This window comes from Thalia democratica, chromosome 3 (genome assembly GCF_965202585.1).
Source record: "Thalia democratica chromosome 3, ktThaDemo2.hap1.1, whole genome shotgun sequence".
Taxonomy (NCBI): Eukaryota; Metazoa; Chordata; class Thaliacea; order Salpida; family Salpidae; genus Thalia; species Thalia democratica.
In genome coordinates this window covers 96,191,207-96,217,409 of record NC_139167.1, presented here as the reverse complement: position 1 = coordinate 96,217,409, position 26,203 = coordinate 96,191,207, and the positions used below count along the sequence as shown (strand labels likewise).

The window sequence follows — 26,203 nt, the reverse complement described above, 5'->3', positions numbered from 1 at the left end:
TGATTTGAACTTTCTTTCGGTTGCACCTTTACATGATTTATTGCCGGTTTCGGAGGTAAAAATTAATTTTATTTTGCTATACCCTCAATACATACCTTATTATCATTGAAATACCATTTTCCTTTATAGATTTTCAAGATGTATTTACACAGAAACACTAAACACGTCCCTACATATTTGTCTGTTGATATTCGCATTCCTAAATAAACAAATAAACACTCATTTGTATTCCATCTACTCAAGTGTTTTTAAAATGTTAACAAATACAAATATATATTTGTAAATTGCATACAATTATACTTATGAGTATTTTACAAACGATTGATTTACAATCTCTCTCTCTTACCTCTATTGTGTCCTCTTGTGTAAGAATAATATAAATATAAACACTAACATGTTTACATAAATTTATTTAAAATCTAAATCTCTTTAGTTATGCTAAAATAAGAACCTATTACAAGGCTATACTTAATATTACTAGCTAAAACCTTAAATATAATAAGTATTCCCATTTGGTTAATATATTGATATGTAGTAATTGATATTATGTTATGATGTAACAAACGTAACGTCACAAATCATGACGTAAAAATTTACTTATGAAGTAACATTTCACCTATTATGATGTAATGATTCTTGTGTTCCGATTTTACACTATGACGTAACGAATAATGTATTACGACGTGACGGAAGAAGTTAATCGCCATTGACTAGATCAAAGAGGCCGAAAATTGTTAAGAGGAAATGGAAGAAATTAATTAGTTTAAATGGAGGATTATATAAAATAGATGGAAGATTTTTGGAGTTATACAATGATACTAAATTTAGGCTACAAATAAATAAAAATATTAAAAAACAAATTTTTTTAGTAAATTCGAGCTTAGTAAAAGTTGACAACAAAACTCATATACTTTCAAAGGGCAAAAGTCAAACCCTATCCAATAGATTTTTTAAATTAAAGACAAAGGACCGTTCTCTAGAATATAAAAAGTTTTTGTTTAGCTATTCACATAAGGAAAATAATTGGGTCTAAAGTTTAAATATTTTTTAAAAACTCTTGAAAAACGTTACCAAGCTAAATTCGCTCTCGTGTTCTATAAGGAGGCGAAACAGATTAAAATATTTGACAACTATTTATATGTTGTATGTTATATGTTATAAATGGTAATATGTTATATAATTAACTTGGCTAAACGGATTTTAGAATTATATAATGAAGCAAGTAATTAATTTTATCTTATATATTAATTTAGGCTAAATAGATTTCAGAAATGTCTAATAAGGCTAAGTAGTTGAAAAAATTGTTATATCTTTTAATTGTTTTTTGGTAACTAGATTTGGCTAAATGGATTTCAGAGTTCTATAATGAGACTAAACAGTTTATTTGTCATATAAAAACAGTTATAACAATTAAAAAAGTTCAATAAAAATATCATGACCAAAACCTTTTATTTTTGTATAATTTGAAATAAAAATTAACTTTTTTAAATCTTATGTGACACATTTTTAGTGATTTAATGGATGTTTTCTGAACGATATGTTTATCTTCACAACGTAAAAACAAATTGTATTGAAAAACGCAGGAGGTGTTAGACTATTAATGGCTTTAATTTTTACCTTTCTTAGTTTTCTTCCCCATAAGCAACCTATTGTACTCTCTGACTTTAACCAGTTGTATCTACAAAAGTTTTTTTGAATATTAAAATATTGTAAAAATAAATTCTTGGCTTGATTTAATTTTAAACTCTACAAAGTAAGACCAAGGTGTATAAAACGTGATTCATCCAACCATGCCCTCATTGCAAACAATGTGATTTTAGAATAATCATTTTTCTAGCTGCTAAAAAATTCGGACAGGTGTCAGAAATTCACGAAAGGACACCTTTACACCGAATGATAAAAACTTAGCACGGGTTAAAACTTTTTTTTTACTATTGCTGTTGCCCCTAATCCTTACCCTTGGTTGATAATTATATTATTAAAAGTGACCCTATGTACAAAAGTGTCTTATATAAAAACTGGCCCGTCTCAGTGGCTCACAGTAAAAGGTAGTAAATTTCCAAAATAATTGTGACAAAATTCTACTACCTAGCAAAATTTTTATATGAAACTGAAGTAAATCATCAAAAAAAAACTTTCTAGTATATCTTTTTATATAGATGTCAATATATATTTTCACTTTCTTATTTAGCTTGATGTACAGACAACTCAATTACTCTTTCTTTTTTTTAATTCAATTTAAATTTATCTCCTCCTTAGTTTTTGAAGTAGTTCACTTTGAATTTTTAGAAATTATTCTTTTTAATTATACAATTAACTTGCTTAAAGCAGAATTTTGAAAAAATAAATTATGACCAGACAATTAAAGAAGTTTTTTCTGGATCATCATTTTAAAAATTTGAATAACAGATTAAAATATTGTTTACTAAAAGTTAAATTTTTGCTGAAAAAATATTTTTTCATTTTAGTTTGCTCCTTGCATTAATAACCCATTAAATTCTTTAACTCTGATCAAATAAATCACATAAGTTACTTTGAATTTTAAGAAGCAGTAAAAAGTAACTGATTTAGTTATGTAAAAATTGGAATAAATTACAAAATTATTATTACCCTTCAGGGGCGTCGCGTTGGGTGGCACACTGGAGCTGCAGTCCCTCCTATTCAAAAAAAAAGTAGAAAAAATAAAGTTTCCCTTTACTTTAGTTTTTCTGCTTTTTTCATTGAACTTGACGATAAATTTGTTACTTTTTCAAATTTTACATTCAATCTTCAAATATTCGGTTCAATGGCTGGCGCTGCAAGCTAAAACTGTGTCCGCTGCATTTTAAACATATAGAAATTTTTTTACACAAAATATTGTTGAAAAGCTTATTTTTAGAGCTGCATTCAATGCAGCGCTATGTGAATTAAACTGAATATAATGAACAAAGTGAATATGAATATACTGCTAATTAGTTCAAAAACTAATTAGTACATTTGACAAAGCTACTAAATGTAAACACACTGAGTACAGTGAAAGTAAAGTTTAGTTTTTGAGATGAATGTTGCAAGATCAAAACCCAGTGGTCAACACATCTACAAAAAAAACTTTTAAGCCAAAAGTTTTAACAAGATTTTAAAGGACATTATTAACAATATTACAAAACTTAATAGTTTTTTGTGTGTTTTATTGATAATTCTTTGAAAAAATGGTCATTAAAAATTTCTTTTTCAAATATCATAATTTTTTATTCAAGATTACCTTAAAGTAAAATAAAATAAAGGCTACCTATCTTATTTACATATAATAATTGAATTTCTTTTAAATATAAGTAATTTTGTTTTTTGATAATTTTTAATATTGAAATAAGCAATATGTAGCTAACAAGTTGCATGCAAGTTTTAAATATAGCTGCCTTATATTGATAATAAAACTTGTGTAAAAAAAAAAAAATTCAAGTTGAGATCTACAACCCAAAGTTTTCTTGACTTAATGTAAAAATATTTAGAAAAAAGATTACGATAAAAGATATAAAAATTTTATTTTAAACTATAAAAGTACTCAAAAGTTAAAAACTCTGTTCTTACAAAATTTTAAAAATTTTTAATAATTTGCTAAAAACTTTTTTAACAACTGCTGATAATAAAAGAAAAGGTAAGATAAAGTAAAATAGTTTTTTTTTTTTTTGTAAAATTCTTAATTACACAACAAAAGACAATTCTCATAGTTAAACTTATATCAACCTGTATCTAAACTAAAAATTTTCATGCATTTATTTTAAATGAAAAAGTCATTTATTATTAAATTCATATGTAGAAAGTTTGTTAAGGACATAGGGGGTCTATCATTTTTTTATAAGAAAAATTAGCAATAGAAATTATATAAAAGCATTACTTATATACTACAAGATACTTTTCAAAGTGAAAAATAAATTATTAGCATTGAAATATCAGTACTGTGGAAAAGTTTTCACAAATAAAGAAAGTTCAGCAATGAATATTACAATAAGCACCAATGGCTTTGCGCATGTAAACAGTCCATGGCCCTATACTGTTTTCCGTGTATTCTGTTTGGAGGTGAAGATGATTGGACAAAAATTGGTTTTAGAAACTTGTCCAAAATTGCTGCAGATCTCTATCTCATGCCAAATCTTCCAAGCATTTGGACAACATTGTGTCTTTCAACTTCCTAGGTAAAAGTTGCATCCAAATTTATCTAAGTAAAAGTTACCAGGATAGTATTGAAAAACATAATGAAGAAGTGAGAAAAAACAGAAAAGTACTGAATATTTTAATTGACAGTGTACTTTTTTGTGGCCAACAAGAAATTGCGTTAAGAGGCCACAATGAAACTGAAAATTCCTTAAATCCTGGTGGCTTTAGGTCTTTGCTTAGATATTTCAGCAAACTAGATAAATACCTTGAAAGTCATTTAGAAAAAAGCAAAGCATTTTTAGGAGTGTCTGCCACATTCCGAAATGAGATTCTAGAATGTGCTTTGAAAGTCTATAGAAAAGAAGTTGTCTCACAAGTAGAACAAGTACGTTTTATAGCAGTCATTACAGACGAGACAACTGATATAAGTGTCCAAAATCAGCTTTCAATCGTTGTTAGATACACACACCAAGGAAACGTTGTGGAAAGATTTTGGGGTTTTTTAAGACCTAAAAGAGCTAATGCTGATGGTATTTCTGAAGTAATTTTGACTGAGCTAGCCAATATTTTACAAGGAAATAAAAAGAAAATAATTGCCCAGACGTATGATGGTGCATCAGTGATGAAGGGACGAATTGGAGGAGTTCATGTCAAGGTGAAAGAAGCCCAACGCACATTATGTACATTGTGCTGCTCACCAAGTAAATTTGGTTTTATCAAGAGCTGGCAGTTGCAACAATGAAGCAAGGATGAACTTGATCAAATTCAAAACTTTTTATCCAAATCGCCAGAGAGAAAACAAGCCATTGAAGTCTCTGTTCCTTCTGGCTCCAGAACACGATGGAATTATAGCTCAAGAACAGTATGCAAAGTTGCCATGAACTTAGATGAATTACTCAATGGATTTAAATCAATTGTTAATTCTTCAGATTGCTACGGTTTGCCAACAATTTCTGCTGCTTCAAACTGCATCAAAACTTTAGAAGACAATAAATTTCTTTTTTGGCTTAATGTGTTTGCTGCATTAATGCCTGAAGTAGAAATTTTATACAAGGTAATGCAGAGCACCAGTTTGACAGTTAAAAAGGCAGAGGACCATATTCGCAATTTCAAAAATTCAGTTGCTAGAATTCGGAACTCAACTATAACAGATCATGAGTTTGTAAACCTCTCCGCTGCTGCAAAAGAGGTTTGCGACAGTATAAATTTAAATGTTGTAGAAAGTTTCAAGTTTTCTGGCCACTTGCGCATTGCAATTTAACGAAAAAAAGTTCAATGCGTACATATCTACATTTCCATCAAATTTGGTTGAAGAAGTGAAAACATACTATCTAGAAGTAGAGTCTATAATATTAGTTAATGAGTTAGATACTTTTTATAAAAGAAAAGAAATGCACAAGTGCGGTCTTGTTAGAATTTTAGCTGACTTGGAAGAAAATAACTTGGATAAATCTATCACTGAAATCACAAAGCTGTTGAACTTACTGATAGCAATACCAATGTGTTCAACAGAGGCAGAAAGATCATTTTCAGCTCTTAAAAGAATTAAGACTTACCTAAGAAACACTATGGGCCAGACAAGACTTTATTCTTTAAGTATATTATCAATTGGTCGAGATTTAGTTAGTGAATGTGATGGTTTTAATTCGAAGGTAATAGAAATGTTTGTTAAGAAAAAAGAAAGAAGGATGCATTTTACTTATAAAAGTAAAAAATAATTTTCTGATTATCATTAACAGAGAATACTTAATTAAGCTTATTTTGTTTTGTGTTTTTAACTATTAATTTTTTTAGTTTGCAAATAGTAAACTACTAAAAATATTTTACTTTATTTTTAATTCTCTGTACTGAATGCTACTTTTGACTAAACTTTATATTTTATTTCTTTTTAAACACATTATGTGTTTTTAGTTAGTATTTCATTAATTAGATGTTAATGTTTATAGGTTATTTTACAAACTTTAGTTTTGTTAGTCAACAAATTGTGAACTATTACACAGATTTTGCTTTGTTTGTTAATTTTGTATGATAAAAATAATTCCGACTTAACTTCAATTATGTTTTTAGTAAAAGTTAGTTGTTTTAGGTAATTATTTTTTGATCCTAGATATAATTTTTTAAAGGTTATTTTACAACTTGTAGTTGTTTAGTTTGCAAACATAAACCTGTTAAACAAATTTTGCTTTATTTGTTTATTATCTATATTGAAAGCTAATAATGACTAAGTTGTGCTTTTTAGTTTTTATAACTATACTATAGTTTTATATGTTTCAAAACGTAGATAACTTTTGTTTAATTTTTTAGTGTGTAAAACTATTTTAAGAAAAAAGTCTTTTTTTTTTTGCTGCTGTGATATCTATAACTTTTTAAAGACCTTTGTGTTTAAATTGTAAAAGTTTTTAAAGAAAATTCCTTCTAGTGTGGTTTTTCAATTTTAATGTTATTTTTTACTGGTGAAAATAAAGTAACTAACTCAAAAGAGACAAAGTTACTGTTTAAAGCAATTTGTTTTTAATTGCTTTAAAAGTTACTTTACTTTTTGAGTTAATTTTATAATCTACAAAATGTTTATTAATGATCTTTTTTGATTCTTAATTTTATTTTTCTAAACATAATTCCTTTTTTTTTTGTTTATAAGAGCATTGATGCTTAAATAGTTAAATACGTAGTTTTTAAATGTTTTTAAAGTTGTATTGTAAGAAGTTATTTAAACATGTAAAATAGTTAATTTATAAATCCCAAAAAAAAACTTCTTTTGCTCTTATAATTAAATTATGATAACATATACAAACTTTTTATCAATGTATGATATATTGTAAATTTATGTACTGTATTATGATAAAAATTTTTAGCAACATGGTAATCTATTTCCTTCATTACATACTTTTAAACAAATTTCTCGTATATTGAAATTAATTATAAAATATCTGCTTTTAAGTATATCAAGTTTTTCATATTCATATTAAGAAGCATTTAAGCTAATATCTTAAAGACTTTTAGCTTAAATTTCCCTTTTTCTTTCTAATTCTTTGAGTTTTATTTTAATGTTTCAATTTAGGGGATTTTTTTAACTTGACAACTCAATCTGCAGCACCCCCTAACAAAAATACCATGAGACACCACTGTTACCCTTCCTATTAGCATAATAAACAGTTTGCTTTTTTCAGTCATACTAATTAACACTACTTAATTACTCCTAAAGGGCAATAACGCCCACATTGGAAAAGTTCAGTCTAAGTTGAGAAATCTCAGGCTAAATTTGAAATTATTTTAAGTCAATACCCTGTTGGATTAAGTTTAAATATAAAGATGTTAACTTATTAGTCTAAAGTATTCAAATTTTCATAACTATTTGTTTAGTACAGGTTGCCTGAAAAAACTTAAATTTTTAATAATTTTTGCATTTAACCTATGGAAATTTTAACAGGTCAGGGTTGCCACTTTACCTGGATAACCCTTGAAAAACCTGGAATTTCACAATTTAGGCTTCAGAAAACAATAATCAACAGGGTTCGTGCGCGTCAGGCTAAATCAGGCTAAGTCAGGCTAAATCAGTTTTTTGAAAAAAATTGAAAAACGTCAGGCTAAATCAGATTTTTATTTAAAAATTTGAGAATCTCAGTTTTTCTCGATTCAAATGCTTCAAAATTTTTGATTAAAAAAAATTCAGAAATATTTTTAAGATCAAATTAAGATGTGAATTTATTTCTTAATAATGATTTACTTATTAAAGACGAATTCAGTCAGTATTTGTAAAGTAAATGCTAAAAACCTTTTGTTGAATCTCTAAAAATTTTTAAGAATCTTCATTATTTTGTTTTGAGTAGATTATATACGTCATAATTATGAAAATTCATAAAAAAAATACAGTTTAAACATTACAGTTTAGTTCAATAACTTAGCTTTTTGTTTGAATTTTAATACTCGTGTAAGCGTTTTATTTTAAATTTTAATAATACAAGACAATGCACGTCGTTTAATTATAAATATTCTGTTTTTTTTTTAGCGCTTAATTAAATTGAACAATTGTGTTTAGTAATATATATGGAATCTTCACACTAATAAAAGATTAGATATAACACTTATTTCAAAACTTATTACTGAATTTGTTATGTTAAGGGCATAGGGAGGATTTATCACCTTTTTGTTATTGGTCTTATTTTATTTGGTCTTATTTTATTGAGTTGTAACTAAGATATGAAATGCTTTTTGCAGATTTTTAAAGATGAAAATTTTTTGAGATAAAGCTAGTTGGAGTCGGAGACTAAAATAGTACTAATAAAGACCCCCGAATATCTAAAATGACTTTTAAAGGGGATTTCCCTTACTTTGAAAAAATGTCAGGCTAAATTGGTCCTAGTCAGGCTAAATGAAAAAAAGTTTCGCGCACGAACCCTGAATCAATTATCTTTTTTCTTTAAAATTCAGTATGATTTCAATAAAAAGATGGATTTTTTATTTTAACATTTAAATTTACTTAGAATTGTAAAACTTCAATACATATCGAAATTCATCTTTATGAAACTGGTAGAAAAAATAAACTTTCTTTTATTTCTGTTTGATACATGTCAAAACATGTTTCCACATTTTTTTTGGCTTGATGTACAGAAATTATAATTTAAAGTTTTTTACTTAAGAATTTTTAGAAGAAATTATTATAACAACATCCAGAAAACAAAAGTTCTAAGATCTTAAATATTTATTTTACTATATTTTAAAAATTATTTCTTTTTTAATAACTAACACTGAAAAAAATTGTCGTGTTTCCATAATTTTTATAATCTACACATTTGATTTAAACCTAACCACAAGTTAATTATTTATTGATTACAAAATTAAAAATCTAAAAGTTTGTTTAAATTAAGTAAAAACAAGTTATGATTTTTGGTGTTTCTTACATTATACTTTATTAATTAAATTATGAGAAGTTACTTAAACAATTATAAAAATAATTTTAATTGAAAATTCCTGTTCACAAATTATTTAAGTATGATATCTACAAATATATCAAAAATACTAAGAACCAAAATTAAATACAGTTTTTAAGTAACAATCAGATAACTATTTTTTATGAAAATTTTATTAATTTTTTTACTAGAATATTCAATTACAGAAAAACTTGGACATCTGAGCTCACTGATGACGCAATTATGACGTAATCATTTCGTTATGACGTCATAAAAAGGTTTCTTTAGTTTGTAGTTGCTAGGTTATTTATTTCGGGAACGGGTCTAAATTGCGCGAAGACAAAATTGCACGAGGTTACTAAATTGCACATGGGGACTAAATTGCACGAGAACAAAATTGCACGAGTCTACAAAATTGCTCGAAGATACATTTGGACAAAGACTAGTTCGCACGCGGGCACAAAATTGCACGAGGGGACAAAATTGCACGGAAGCTTAATTTTGCACGACAGACAGTTTTGCACGGAGGGTCAATTTTGCACAAAAAAATACTAACTTAAAATAACTAAATAAAAAATATAGTAAAACCTTTATATTTAAAAAAAAGAAAAATAGGCATGTATTAGTGTGATTAACTTTAATTTAATTAGGTTTATATTAATTATATTTATATATATCTTTTAATTTATTTAGTTATTTAAAAGTTAAAAACAAAATTGTTGTGTTTAAAACCTAATATAAAATAAATAAAACTTATTAAATATAAAACTAGAATTTTATTTTAATAAAAATAACCGCTATCAAAAAATAAAGATGTATTGATGTAAACTTAAATTAAATTAAAATTATACTAAACTTCAATATGAAATAAAACAAGATTAAAAGAATAATACTTACATGGGTAGGTGTTAAAATTGCACGAGCGTACAAAATTGCACGAGAGGACAAAATTGCACGAAGATATTTTTGCACAGAAAAAACGAGCATGCAACATAGTGAGACAATTAGATAAATTTAGAAAGGAGAAAATCCGTCTGATGAAATTTTATTGTGCATTGTACAGAAAGTTCTGTTATGGCTTTGTACTTTCATAAATTATACTTAATTTTTTTTTTGTTTTATATAAAAGTTTAAACACAATTAAATATTTTTTTTCTATTTGTTTAAACTTTATCTTAGTTGCATCACTATTTGCACGCGTATAACTCTTATTAGCTCTTAATATTCTCCTGCTCTGTTTTATCTCTTTATCTAACCCAGACTTGCGAAAAAGCACTGTAGAAGCTATACTCTTCTTATTTTTTAAAAGAAAAAGGAGATATAAGCTTTTGACTAAAATGAAACAAACAAAATAATACAACAGCTACAATTAGTTAATTTCTATTTTTAACGAAAATTTTTTTTATTAATATAAACAAAACTTATTTTGGTAATTGTATTTTAATAAAGGTTAGAGTCTTATTTTATAATCTTTTTTGAAACTCCGTAGATCTGTTCTTAGATTTATTTGAGAGCAATAAAACGCCGTTAGTCGGAATAAAGTTTTAACACAAAAACATCTGTGGTAATTTTTTTTTATTAATTTTTTGCTTAACTATTTAAATTACTTATTTTGAGTTTTTAACTATTATTCTTTTTTTTTAAACTTATTTAATTATTTATTTAACTTATTTTATTATTTTTTGTAAATTTTATTAATTTTTACTTTGGACTTTATTTAATGTGTTTATTAATTAACTTATTAATATCTTTTTTTTATAAATCTTATTTATTTTGTAATTTTTTAAAAACTTACTTTTTATTTTTTGTTTTTCATTCTTACTTTTTTTTTATTATTTGTATTAATATTTTTAACATTAAGTTTATAATTTTTTTATTTAAAAGTATTTTTTTTTACTTAAAAAAATTTTTATTATTATTATTTTTTTTAATTTAGTATTTTTTATTTTTATTTTATTATTTGTCTTGTTATTTTTATATTATAATTTTTATTGATTTGTTATTTTTTACTTAAAATTTTTTATTTAGTTTTTTAAATTTTTTTATTTTTTATTGATTTTTTATTGATTTTTTATTAAGTTTTGTATTCTGATTTTTTTATTTTTTTTAAATATTATGTAAAAATTTTTCGTGCAACTTTGTCCCCTCGTGCAATTCTGACCCGTCCCTGGGAAGGAAACAAAACCCGTGTAAAATTGACCCTGCGTGCAAAATTGTCTTTAGTGCAAAAATGACCCTTCGTGCATAAGTGTCTGCGGGCAAAAATATACCCTCGTGCAAAAGTGTCTTCGTGCAAAAGTGAACCCTCGTGTAATTTTGTCTACGTGCAATTTTATCTTCGTGCAATTTTGTGCTCTCGTGCAAATTTGTCTTCGTGCAAAAGTATCTTCGTGCGAATTTGTGTTTTCGTGCAATTTTGTCCCCTCGTGCAATTTTGTACGCTCGCGCAATTTAGACAGCTACCCATTTATTTCACCTCAAAAACAGTTTTTTGTTGAGAAAGAAATGTTTTTTTTTACACTGTATTCTAATTTTATTCAACTTTTCAGCACAGCTGATTTTTTATTTAATAAAATTATAATTAATTTCGGTACTTCAAAGTAGATTAATATCATATATAAAAAATTCACATGTTACGGGCAAAATATTTTAGTTTATAATCTGCCGAATATGTTATGGTGAACTTTTATTTTTTTATTTTGTTTCGTTATTTCGTCTCAAGTATGTCAATTTATTTTTGTTTTATTTTTTTTCAATGCGCTGAAATTTTTTCTGACTTTTTTCTGATTAGAATAAAAAATCCTGACTCTTTTAAAAGTTACACAAGTCTTTGATACCTGATTTAAAAAATATTGAATTTTAAATCTAAAACAAATTAGTATAAAGTTATTTACCATTAATAATAATTTGATAGTCTCAGTGATTTTTTTTGATTTTTGTTACTTTATTTATAAATTTGATGTAACAAATATACCATGTTTTCTTATAAAAATAAAAATTATTTCGTCAAACGTTCTTTTGTTAGATTATTAATTACATAGCATACAATTTAATAATATAGTGTTTATTCAGCTTTCAAAAAGTGAGAATACTTTGATTTGTTGTAATACAAAAAGAAATCACTTTGAGTAGTAAATAAAAAACAAATAAAATTGACATCTTATATTATAAGAGGCAAATAACTTGGATTTAAAAAAATATTTTTGTCTGTTGTAATATAAGCAGATAAAAAATTAGATAACACTAAAACTAACAAAATATTAATTTTTTTAACTTTAAAGAAATATAAATATTTTGAATTACTATGTAAAACAATAGAATAATTTATAAAATTAACATCTTAAATTATAAGAGGCAAACAACTTTGATAAGAAAATATTACTGTTTATTTTTGTAAGAGAAAACTTGAAGCATTTGAAAAAAGAAGTTATTAATAAAATTTTTTTGATTTAATTTCATTTAACGTAGTCTTTGATGTTTTGTAAAATTATAAAATCATGTTTAATAAATGCTTTTATTTTTTATTCTTTATTCACAAATAAAGTATTGTGAGTAATCAATAATGTTCCCAATGGTATTTTTGTTTGAGTCATTGTAGAAGTACCACAACAAAAAATCATAACCATATCTGCTATAAGGATAGTTAGGAAACCATCCCTCTAAACTAACCTGGACTCCGTCGCTGCTCCTCCTCCAGATGTTGGTGCTTGTTTCATCTCTTCTGATTCCTGTGTGGTATTCATTATACGTCAATCCAATTTCTTTGGCGATTGCACTAAAATTTTTAATTAATTAATTGAAATAAGTTAATATAATTACACTTATTATTAAGCGGCATTTATAATTCTTCAGAAATTTGTCGGAAAATTTTTGATTTGGTTAATGACATAAAATTTGCTATGTAGAGTAATAAAGTCACTATATAATAGTGAATTAAAACGTTTGCTAAAAATGTTTATTCATATAAATATCAAAATTTGCTTCCTAACTTTACCTATATTATAAAAACTAATATATTTTGTTTAAATAAACCGTAATTGAAATTTAAAAAATTATTTATATCAAAAGCAGTAAAAATTTTAACAGCGCCTACAACATTTACTTTTTTATAAAAATTAATATAATATTGTTTATATACCGTATTTAAAATTTTCAAAAATGTTTGTTAACAAATGCAGTTAAAACGATTTTACTAATTGTTTTAGTAATTGTATTTATTTAAAAAAATATATTCTAATAACAGTAACTTAATATTTTATACAATATTTACTTGTTTTACGCGATGTATATATAAAAAATAAGTACAATATGCTGTTGCTACATTTAAAATTCATAGTTACTAGGGATAATTTATTTACAGTTTTATATTCAAATAATTCAGATTCAAGCTGCACTAAGTTCAAATAATTATATTATTACCGCGCGGTAGTTATTATACGTCAATCTATTTTTTTTGGCAATTTCATTAAAAATTTTAATTAGTTAATTGAAATAAACTAATATAATTACACTTATTATTTTGTGTTATAATATAACTAAATTGGCTGAAATTGTTTACTCATACTCTGTTTGGTTTTCTAACCGTACTAAAAAAGTTAATGCGAGATTTTTTTTATTAGACTGGATGAAAAAGTTAATAACTAATTTAAAAAAAATTAAACTACTTAATTATTTCATGTTATGAAAGTTTTCAAATTATATTGATTTTTTTTACAATCCTAAGCGTCTACCAAGACTTTAAATGTGAACATAATTGAATTAATATAAATTTTAAACAACTAACTTTCTTCCACGTCGAGTCAACAATCTTGGGTCGTGTTGTATGAGGTCTCCAGACCTCTGTTGACAATAACTTCTCGCTGCCTCCCATTCCATTTCTTGTTTGACAACTTCGAATTTTTCTGTTGGTTATTTTTTTTTTAAATAATTTTTCATATATGTATTTACTCTGTAGATTATTTAGTTTTTAAATAGCATTTCATTTGTTTTTTTAATTATTTTTTAATTAAAAAGTTTGCTTGTAACGATCGTTATCGAAAATAAAATTACATCAATAAAACTTCACAACATTTTAAATTTTCGTTTGATACTTAACTTTAATTCTAATTAAATGTTAGATATGTTTTAGTATGTATTTTAAAAAATTTAAAACTCCATTACACAGTAATAATCTCCTTTAATAAAATTAAGTAGTATATCTGATTAAAAATATTTTTTTAGTTTTAATAAATTTTACTGGTAGTCATTTCTTACAAAACATTTAAAAAGACGTAATTAACAATTTTCTATTTCACTAAACAACCACCGTCTGCTTCAAGTAAATATTTTTCTTTACGGTTTATTTATTTACTCTTGTTGTAAATACTTATTTGTATTAACCGTTTTACATAAATGTAATGTTTTTTAACTTATACTCAAATATTAAGTTCTCGTATGGTTACTTTTAAGTTTAATAATTAAAAATATATAAACAAAAGTCTAAACAAAGTTTTAGGCTAGTTCATTGTATAGGTGTTTTAGCTGGATGGAGATAGTGTTTAACTTTGACAAATTTTGAAACATTTAAAAAGTTAACTAACTCAAAGTCTGTTGATTTGTTGCTGTTGTAGAAATCTCAGATGCTAGCGCGGTTGTAGTTGTAGCTGCTTCTGTATAGAGATGTGTTAAAGTTTGAACATCACATCGAGCTTTTAACTCTGAAAAAATAAAATCTTAATTCTCAGCAGTACAGTGTGCTTATCAAAAAGCAATTTTTGAGCTTTTAACTGAAAAAAAAAAGTGTTGACAAATATCAGAAAACACCATGTGCAAAATTTCAGATGATTTAAAGAACTTTTAATAGTGGCAGAATCGATTTTCTGAAAGTACTTAAAATTGTAGAAAAATGACCTTTTTACTGTAAATTATAGCAGAAATATAATTATAATTAAACTATGTAAAAATTACATCCAATATGTGTACTAACACCATAAAAGGCTATTTTTAAGCTATATTTAGTTTAAAAATCATTGTTTAAACTAAATTGCTTAATGTAAAAGCTATTGGTTTTATAAAATGTACAATATTTAGGGTTTAACTTCACATTAGGTAGTTTCCGCTGTTATGACTTCATAATTGTACAAAAAAATTTTGGGTCTAAGCTTTACGAAAAACCCTTAAACACTGATCTGCCTTTAAAAAGATAAAACATTTTAATAAATTGATTTTTCTTATACATTTAACTGAAATTTACAGTATCAACTTTTCTTTTGGCACAATAAAAAATTCTTTAAACCAATTTTTGCGCACGGTATTTTTGTGATATTTGCTAACTGTAAAATATTTCGAGTCAAAAAACCAAAGGGCTTTTTTTTTTATATAATCACCCTATTGCACAACCACGTTTTTAAAATAAAATAAAAAGTTTGTGTTTAATCTTTTTTTTTTTAATAATAAAATAAAAAGATTTTTAAAAAAGTAAAAAATTTGTATATACCTTCAAATTTTTTGTAAAGTAAAGTTTGTTTTTACCTTTTTTTTTTGTTAAATGAAAAGTTTGTATATACCTTCAAATTTTTTTAATAAAAAAATTGTATTTACCTTCAATGGTTTTCTCCTGCTCGTTAAATATCTCCTGCATGACCTATCATAAAAATTATTACTAAATTTCATCAAATAAAATTTTAAATAAATAAAAAAACCTTTTTTGTTTCCTCGGTGACAGAAAAAGTACCAACTTGAAAGAGGGCACCCGTTGTGAAGATAATCACAATTGATATAAAATGTGTAATCAAAAGAACTTTGAAATATTTATTCATTTTCTAGCAAAAAAATATATTATTGAAAGATTTTTTTTAAATTTACATTTTCAATATAATTTTGCTCAATATTTGCAACTATTTAATATATTGTTTCATAAGTTTAAACAAAAAACATAGTATTTTATACCGTTTTCGCTTTATATTAGTTTTCGTTTGTTTTCTTTTAATACAAAATTTGCACAGAACAAAAAGTTATTTGGTTAATTGAATAAAAAAAGTTCAATGATGATTTCTTTAATATTTTGGTCATATAACATTATATGAAGCGTATTTTAAATCTCATGCTTTCTCATGTAGAACTTTTAAAAATAGTTTTTTATAAAAACTTTTGATAATATTAAAACTAGTTGCTTTATATTTAAGAGGTCTAAGTTTATTAAAGTTAAGCCTAACTATTTGTAACATACTTTTATAACTGTAGCTTGAAATTAAGTTATTTTGTTTTTATGGTCGAAAAATTTAAGCCCTTTTCGTTTGGTGAAATAGCTAATATTATAAGTTTTTGTAAAAAATTTTTTAAATCTAAACGCTTACTTAAAGCTTTTGTAATAATTTAATTGAAAGTAATATTGTTTTTGTTACTACTGCATCAACTAAGTTAATCTAAAACGAAGTACTAGTAACAAAATTTATGTTGGCTTAATCTTCTACTGAACAAATAAAGTTAAACAATACATAAAGTTAAACTAAAACAGATTGTGTTTTAAGCCATTAATAAACCATAGATGGGTGATTCATAGCATACACGTACACGGAACTTAAACGCGTCATAAATACGTACACGGAACTTAAACGCGTCATAAATACGAGAATTAAACACGGAACTTAAACGTGTTTAAAACACGGGACTTAAACGTGTTTAAAACACGGGACTTAAACGTGTTTAAAACACGGGACTTAAACGTGTTTAAAACACGGGACTTAAACGTGTTTAAAACACGGGACTTAAACGTGTTTTAAACACGGAAGAGTTTTAAAATATTATCTAATAGCTTTAAAATTATTAAAATTATTCGCTCAGTAAAAACACATAAATTCATTTATTTTTAAATTGTAAAACTAAAAAAGATAGGATAAAGATGTCTAAAACTAAACTTTGCTTTAAATTAAAGTTAATAAGCTTCAAATTTTTTAAAATCTGAAATTAAATACGTTTTTTAAACAGATTTAACAAAGAAACCAATTCAATTTACATGTTGTTATATTTAAAATTATTAATTACGAATTGTGATAGTTACTATGTTTCACCGCTGAACGGAATACTAAAATGCGATTATGTTGTAAAATATTATCAGAATGACAAACTATGCAAAAATTAATAATATTTTGTCAAATACGTGAAGTATAAACTGTACCAGTGGCGTAGTGTGGTATCTATATTAGGAGATGCGCAAAATTTATTAGTTTCAAAAGGATTCCCTAACTTAAAACTTTTATTGTAAGCTATCAGTGGTGTAGCGTGGTATTTTGGTCAGGGGGTGTGCAAATTTGTTTCTCAAAAAATCACCTAAATCAAAACATTTGTAATAAGCTATAAAAAGATCTTTTTATAAGTAGTATAATTAAGCAAAATTCTTTAAGTAAAATAAGTTCGAAGTAACTGTTTTTTAAATACTTATACACTACAAAATTAAATAATTTAAAAAAAGTATAAATTTCATTACAATTACTTATACTTGCACAAATGTAAACTTACTAAATAAAAATTGTTTTAACTACTTACAGTAAACTCTATATCTTTAAAAATAAATATATTCAATAAAACGAAAGTATCTGTTTTATTTACGAAAAAAGTATTAATCTCTTTAATATACAATACAACAGTGATAACAACACCTCTTTGCACATGATTTTAATAAAGTTACACAGAAGTTAAAACAGATCAACTTTATAACTATTATTACAACTTTGTAAAATAGTTAAACGTATACTTTTAAATTTCATTCATCTGATTGTATTTGTTTAAAATAAAAATCACAAACAAAGTTTATTTCTCTTAAGCCGACACGCTTTTTCTTGTATGTTTATAAAGATAAAGATCAGAAATCTAGCAGCAGTCTTAACATTTATTGTAGCATAAAAAAAAAACTTGTAAAATTGTTTAATTTTTCTTTAAGCTTGACGTATTTTTGTAAACTTTTTGTAGAAAAATTTGTCATAAGGTTATACTACTGCGGTGCACTAATTAGTTGCGTTCTTTTTGAGTCTAAATTCTTATGAAGTTAATGAAGTTGTAACATTTTTCCTTATGGAGTTTTTCATCAACATCGGTGCGCACTTTCGTTTGCGCACCGAATCAGTATATTGGATAACTTTCCTAACTTGTCACTAATTGGTATTCCAAATTTCGTTTAACGTTTTGAATACTAAATAAACATAGTTGAAAAAAGGCAAATTAAGCAGAAAAAATAAACAATAAAGGATAAGATATTACATTTTTTATTTACTTCATTTCTTTTTTTTGGGTGGCACGCATGCGCCAGTGTCCCTCCCTACGCTACGCCCCTGTAAGCTATATAAAAACCTTATTTTAAGTGCTAAAGTTAAAATAATTTTACTATATAAAAGTCTATGCTACTGTTTAAAAAAAACTTATTTATTTCAAAACTTAGCATTTTTTAAACAACTGTAGCAAAATTTTTAAATTTATATTCTATTATAGTTTTCTGTACTTACAAAAATACTAACTAACTAACAAAAAATAAATACTTAATTAATTATTAATAAACAACAACTCTTATATAGAAATAAAAAATTTTCCTTACCAAAAATTATTAGTATTTTATTTAAGAAAATGTATCTAAAACAGCTAAACATTTTTAAAGATAAATAGCAAAATAAAAGATAATGTCTAGTCAGGCTGATCAAGGAAGTTATAAATCAAACTACAGGCAATAACAAATATGTTTTCCTAAAACATGTTAATTAATTTTTTTTTTCAAAAAGTCAAAACAATTCTCAATACAAATAAGAAATACAAGGTGAAGTTTAGTCAGACTTTGTTTTGATTAGACAGAATTAACAAATATAGCAAGATCTGTTTGTAAGTTCAACAGTGTCAAACCAAGAAAATAAAAGATGAATTTTTTATTCTATATAAAAATTTGGATTTAATATTTACATTAACGTTTAAAACGAAAAAAAAAGTAAAATTTAGTCAGATTAGCTTTCATTACAGAGAATATACAAGTAAATCAAAACATATAAGATTTAGTTTGTAAACGTACAAAACTAATATTTTTCATAAAGTATTAAAAAATATACTAAAAAAACATCTAAGAACGTTTTTAAACTAAAAGATAAACGTTCAAAGGTGGAAAATTAAAAAAATTTTTTAGAAAAAGTTTAAAAAAACTAGTTTAAAGAAACTAATTTATTAGAATACGTAAAATTTTTAGCTTTGTTAAACTATAAGTTTGTAAAAATTTGTAGAAGGTCAGTTAGAAATTAAATGATATTTCACTAAACGAACAAACAATAATAGTTTATAGTTGAACAAATTTTATACCGTTTGAAGTTTGAACTGCATTCTTTAGTAATAGAAACATCTTGTGTTGGTCTGCTACTTTTAAACTTGATCTTTTAAATCTCAGGAACTTAGCTAATTTTTTTTTCAGTTTGCAACGATCTATACAATACCACTGATATTACTTAGTATATTTGTTTTATCAAAAATCTAAATAATAACCAAGATAAATTTTTATTTTATTTTTATAAACTACAATATACTTTTTTAAAACAAAAAAATCAATTTAACTGGAAAATATCAAGGTTGCCACTCTTTAAGACAAAAATCGTCGTAAGTGACCTTAAACAGTACTAAGTCATTTTAAGGTTTACAAACCCTTGAAAGAATTTCTTTTTAACTAAAAATTAAGTTCTTTAATAAAGTTTGGCATTAAATAATGACAATTTGAACTGACACAACTAAATCTGATTCAAAATCTAATAAAAAGCTGTCCCGGAGTTTTTTAAAGTTCTAAAACTATCCTGAGTTTTTTATATACAACAAAAGTATCCTGAGTCAGCCTAAGTTTAAAAAAACTATAAAGTATCTTGAGTTATCCTGAGCTGTATTGATTCATACAGACATTTCTTAAAACTTCAGCATATCCTGAGTGTCCTGAGAATCTTGAGTGTGCGGTAACCCTGAGATAAAACCAGTTTAATAAACATTTATGAAACAATACGCTAACAAAGTTCAATATTTTCAGAACTTCTTAAAAGGTAGAAAATAACTATATTTAATTTTTTTAATAATATTTTTTTTTTAATTTTCAAATAAAAACAGATTTTGGAAATCAAAATTTCTATGAATAACATTTTGAAAGCTTATGACCTAAATTAAAACTTTAAATTTTTTTAGTTAAAAACTACTTGACAAAAAAATAATATATGTCCTATAAAATAATATATAAATATATGTTTCCTACGAGTTGTTTAAAATTTAATTATTACTAAACTTTAATTTTCCTTAATTTAAATGTATGTATTTTAAAAAGAATTCAGAGATCTCTTTTTTGTAACAGTGGAGTTCAATAACCAAATACAAATATGATTATGAAAAAAAAAATATTTTTAATTTTAATCCAAACATACTAAAAATTTGGTCCCTTAGCAACCATTGAAATGTTTTGACTTTATTTAGTTTTTTAATACATAAATACATAAAATTAAAATAAATTAAATTATAAAAGTAAACAGTCTAAGGTAATGCTTCATGAAAAATAAGTGAAAAAAACTAGCAGACTAATATTCTACAAATGAACTTTTAAGTGCACTGCACGATAGAATTACACTTTTTGATATGCTTAATCTTAAAGCAACAAGAAATTACTTTTACTAAAAATTTTAAGATTACTAAGATTTAACTTTGCCTTTTGTGTACAATGAGGTTATCATTGTATTTACTGTTTATTTATTAGTCTGTTTATTATGTTTTAGATTTTTTTTTAATCATTTATTTTATTAATATTTTATAATAATTTTGTGTATTCTTCTGTTAATAATTAGTTTATTTTTATTTTGTTACTAGTTATTAATACTTACTAATTTTTTTATGAAAATTTGTTTATTCTTATATTATTATCATCATAAGATTGGTTTTGCTAAACGGTTTTTTACCAACTGTTTTTCCTTTTAAAAGAATTCGTCATAACTGTTATACCACTGCGGTGCACTACAATAGCTGTGTTCTTTTCAATTCTTATGAAGCTTATATATGTATGGAGTTTTTTCATCAATGCCTGTACACAATGATCTCAACGCACCGTTACCTGGCTATGCATATTTGCTATTGGAATAATTCGTTTAACTTTTTGAATACTACGTAAAAATACTGGAAAAAGAAACAAATTAAGTAGGGAAACTAGATATTTGAAAGATAAGAATAATATGTTCTTTTCATTTTTTTACTTTTTATATGCCAGTGTCACTCCCCACGTTTACGTTTGATGTCAGTTAATTTAAATTGATATATTTATACTTTTTATGTATACTCCTTCATTCGTAGTTTTACTATAAAGTTTTAGTCAAAAGTGATCGACAAAATTTGAAGCTAAATACTAAAGTGGTTAAATAATAAAAAACGGTTCGTATCGTACATATGTTTCGTATATGAAACAATTCAATTACTCCTAATAAAATAAACAAATGCGAAATTTGTATATCATATATGAAACATATGTAAAACACTGTTTTTAATTAACTACATGAAAAAATTTAATGAAAATAAAATAAATTAATATTTTAGTTGCAAGAAATCTTTTATTTAACCTCTTTATTTTATTTTAGGTGTCTACTTATTATTATCATAAATAATAAATATCTCAGCAAAAATTCAACTAATTCAAATAGTTGACTTTTTTATTTAAAATTTCTATGGAAATTATAGTTTTTAAAATTAGTTGTAAAATTAAACACCTATTTAGAGTAGTTATAATGATGTACAGTTAGAAAAGTATTTATGTTTTTCTACAACCAGATTTCTTGGTTTTATATGTATTTAAGTTTAAAGCGTTTTATTAACAAAGTATAACGTTCTTCAATTTAAAAGCAAACATGCTCATTCACTAGTATTTAATTTAATAAAATTTAAAAATTAGTTTACCATCTATATTATGTTCACTCTACTAACACCTCTGCATAGACTAGTCGATATCTACGGCACCTGCACCCTAAGGTTGCTATACCTTCAATACATACCTTATTATTATTAAACTCTCTTTTTCCTTTATAGATTTTCAAGATGTATTTACACAGAAACACTAAACACGTCCCTACATATTTGTCTGTTAATATTCACATACCTAAATAAACAATAATCACTCATTTGTATTCCATCTACTCAGGTGTTTTTAAAATGTTAACAAATACAAATATATATATTTGTAAATTGCATACAATTATACTTATGAGTATTTTACAAACGATTGTTTTACAATCTTACTCTCTTACCTCTATTGTGTCCTCTTGTGTAAGAATAATATAAATATAAACACTAACATGTTTACATAAATTTATTTAAAATCTAAATCTCTTCAGTTATGCTAAAATAAGATCCTATTACAAGGCTATACTTAATATTACTAGCTAAAACCTAAAATATAATAAATATTCCCATTTCGTTAATATATTGATATGTAGTAATTGATATTATGTTATGATGTAACAAACGTAACGTCACAAATCATGACGTAAAAAATTACTTATGAAGTAACATTTCACCTATTATGACGTAATGATTCTTGTGTTCCGATTTTACACTATGACGTAACAAATAATGTATTATGACGTGACGAAAGAAGTTAATTGCCATTGACTGGATCAAAGAGGACGAAAATTGTTAAGAGGAAATGAAAGGAATTAATTAGTTTAAATGGAGGATTATATAAAATAGATGGAAGATTTTTGATTTATACAATGAGTCTAAAATTAGGCTACAAATAAACATAAATATTAATTTTTTTTTTTTTTCATTTTTATTAAATTCGAGCTTAATAAAAGTTGATAACAAAACTAATATATTTTTTAAGGGTAAAAGTCAAACCCTATCCAATATATTTTTTTTAATAAAGACAAAGGACCATTCTTTAGAATAAAAAAAGTTTTTGTTTATCTATTCAGATAAGGAAAATAATTGGGTCTAAAGTTTAAATATTTTTTAAAAACTCTTGAAAAACGTTACCAAGCTAAATTCGCTCTCGTGTTATATAAGGAGGCAAAACAGATTAAAATATTTGACAACTATGTAAAATATGTTATATGTTGTATGTTATATGTTATAAATGGTAATATGTTATATAATTAACTTGGCTGAATGGATTTCAGATTTATATAATGGAGCTAGTAATTAATAATATCTTATATATTAATTTAGGCTAAATAGATTTCAGAAATGTCTAATAAGGCTAAGTAGTTGAAAAAATTGTTATGTTTTTTAATTGTTTTTTGATAACTAGATTTGGCTAAATGGATTTCAGAGTTCTATAATGAGACTGAACAGTTTACTTGTCATATGAAAACAGATATAACAATTAAAAATATTCAATAAAAATATCATGACCAAAACCTTTTATTTTTGTATAATTTGAAATAAAAATCAATTTTTTTAAATCTTATGTGACACATTTTTAGTGTTTTAATGGATGTTTTCTGAACAAAATTTTTATTTTAAGAACGTAAAAATAAATTGTATTGAAAAACTCAGGAGGTAATAGATTATTAATGGCTTTAATTTTTACCTTTCTTAGTTTTCTTCCCCATAAGCAACCTATTGTACTCTCTGACTTTAACCAGTTGTATCTACAAAAGTTTTTTTTGAATATTAAAATTTTGTAAAAATAAATTCTTGGCTTGATTTAATTTTAAACTCTACAAAGTAAGACCAAGGTGTATAAAACGTGATTCATCCAACCATGCCCTCATTGCAAACAATGTGATTTTAGAAGAATCATTTTTCTAGCTGCTAAAAAATTCGGACAGGTGTCAGAAATTCACGAAAGGACACCTTTACACCGAATGATAAAAACTTAGCACGGGTTAAAACTTTTTTTTTACTATTGCTGTTGCCCCTAATCCTTACCCTTGGTTGATAATAATAATAATAACTATTATTAAAAGTGAACCTTTGTCCAAAAGTGTCTTATATAAAAACTGACCCGTCTCAGTAAAGTTCGGTTCGGCTCACAGTAAAAGTTGGTAAAATGTTTTACTTTATTCTACCATTGAAATTTCCAAAAAAATTGTGACAAAATTCCACTACCTAGCAAAATTTTTTATATGAAACTGAAGTAAATCATCAAAAAAAAACTTTCTATTATATCTTTTTATAAAGATGTCAATATAATTTCACTTTCTTATTTAGCTTGATGTACAGACAACTGAATAACACCTTTTTTTATTAATTCAATTTAAATTTATCTCCTCCTTAGTTTTTAAAGTAGTTCACTTTGAATTTTTAGAAATTATTCTTTTTAATTATACAATTAACTTGTTTAAAGCAGAATTTTGAAAAAATAAATTATGACCAAAACAATTAAAAATTTTTTTTCTGGATTATAATTATTAAAATTTGAATAACAGATTAAAATATTGTTTACTAAAAGTTAGATTTTTGGTGAAAAAATATTTTTTCATTTTAGTTTGCTCCTTGCATTAATAACCCATTAAACTCTCTAACCCTAATCAAATAGGGAACGGGTCTAAATTGCGCGAAGACAAAAGTGCACGAGGTTACTAAATTGCACGCGGGGACTAAATTGCACGAGAACAAAATTGCACGAGTGTACTAAATTGCACAAAGATACTTTTGCACGAAGACTAGTTTGCACGCGGGCACAAAACTGCACGAGGGGACAAAATTGCACGAAGACTATTTTGCACGAAAGGTCAATTTTGCACGAGTTACAATTTTGCACGGAAGGTCAATTTTGCACGACAGACAGTTTTGCACGGAGGGTCAATTTTGCACAAAAAATATCAGCTTAAAATAACTAAATAAAAAATATGTTAAAACCTTTATGTTTTATAAAAAATAATAGTAAGCATGTACTAGGGTAGTTAATTTTATTTTAACTAGGTTTGAATTAATTTTATTTAATTTTTTTTTGATATATAGCCTTTTTTTAATTAAATTTAAATTAATGTGTTTAAAAACTAATATAAGTTAAATAATTTTTTTAATAAAAATAAAACTAGAATTTTATTATACTTAAAATAATCCTTAATTAAAATTAGACATGTATTGATGTAAACTTAAATTATATTATAATTATACTAAACTTAAATATGAAATAATTCAAGATTAAAAAAAAAAAAAAAAATTTTACATGGGTAGGTGTTAAAACTGCGCGAGCGTACAAAATTGCACGAAGATACTTTTGCACAGAAAAAAACGAGCATGCGAAATAGTGAAACAATTAAATAAATTTAGAAAGGAGAAAACACGTCTTATGAAATTTTTATTGTGCATTGTACAGAAAGTTCTGTTACAGCTTTGTACTTCCATAAATTATACTTAAAATTGTTTTTTTTATATAAAACTTTTAAACATAATTTAGATACCATTATTTTCTATTTGTCTAAACTTTATCTTAGTTGCATTACTATTTGCACGCCTTTTACTCTAATTAGCTCTTAAGTTTCTCCTGCTCTGTATTTTCTCTTTATCTAACCCATACTAGCGAAAAAGCACCGTCAGAAGCAATTTTCTTCTAACTTTTTTAAAAGAAAAAGGAGATATAAGCTTTTGACTAAAATGAAACAAACAAAATAATACAACAGCTACAATTAGTTAGTTTCTGTTTTTAACAAAAAAAAATTAATATAAGCAAAACACTTTTTGGTAATTATATTTTGATGATGGTTAGAGTGTAATTTTATAATCTAGTTTTTATTTTTATTTATATAATTTTTTTGATTGATTTTTGTTCATTATTTAAATTGTTCATTTTGAATTTTATAACTATTATTATTTATTTTAAATTTTTTTAATCATTTATTTCATTTATTGAGACTTTTTTTATTAATTTTATCAATTATTGTTTTGGACTTTTATTTAATGTATTTGAATTTAATTTATTAATTTTTAATTTTTATAAATCTTAATTATTTGTTGATTTTTAAAAAAATATTTATTATTTAATTAATTGATTTTTTATATTATGACTTTTTTATTATTTATTGAAATCTAATTAACATTTAATTTTTTTATACTTAAAAATATCTTTTTTTTACTCACTATATATGTATTTTTTTATTTACTTATTTTTTTCATTATTTGATTTTTTTATTTTTTACTTAATATTTATTTATTCATATTTTTTATTTTTTTTTGTTATTTAGTTATTAAATTTTTTAATT

General features: G+C 24.7%; 2 protein-coding genes across 2 annotated transcripts; one reads left to right on the top strand and one right to left on the bottom strand.

The window, feature by feature from the left end:
- Positions 1-671: 671 nt before the first annotated feature.
- On the top strand, positions 672-5,395 carry LOC145832659 (zinc finger MYM-type protein 1-like). Its single transcript, XM_082939961.1, has 3 exons — positions 672-695; positions 4,088-4,835; positions 4,926-5,395. Exons 1-3 carry the CDS (start codon positions 672-674, stop codon positions 5,393-5,395), a joined length of 1,242 nt encoding a protein of 413 aa, XP_082796087.1.
- Positions 5,396-12,569: 7,174 nt separating this feature from the next.
- LOC145832658 (uncharacterized) lies at positions 12,570-15,837 on the bottom strand. Its single transcript, XM_082939960.1, has 5 exons — positions 15,722-15,837; positions 15,621-15,663; positions 14,621-14,737; positions 13,825-13,942; positions 12,570-12,816 (listed from the first exon to the last, which is right to left on the bottom strand). The coding sequence occupies exons 2-5, from the start codon at positions 15,658-15,660 to the stop codon at positions 12,570-12,572; spliced, it is 522 nt and encodes a 173-aa protein (XP_082796086.1). The 5' UTR covers positions 15,661-15,663; positions 15,722-15,837.
- Between the last annotated feature and the right edge of the window lie 10,366 nt (positions 15,838-26,203).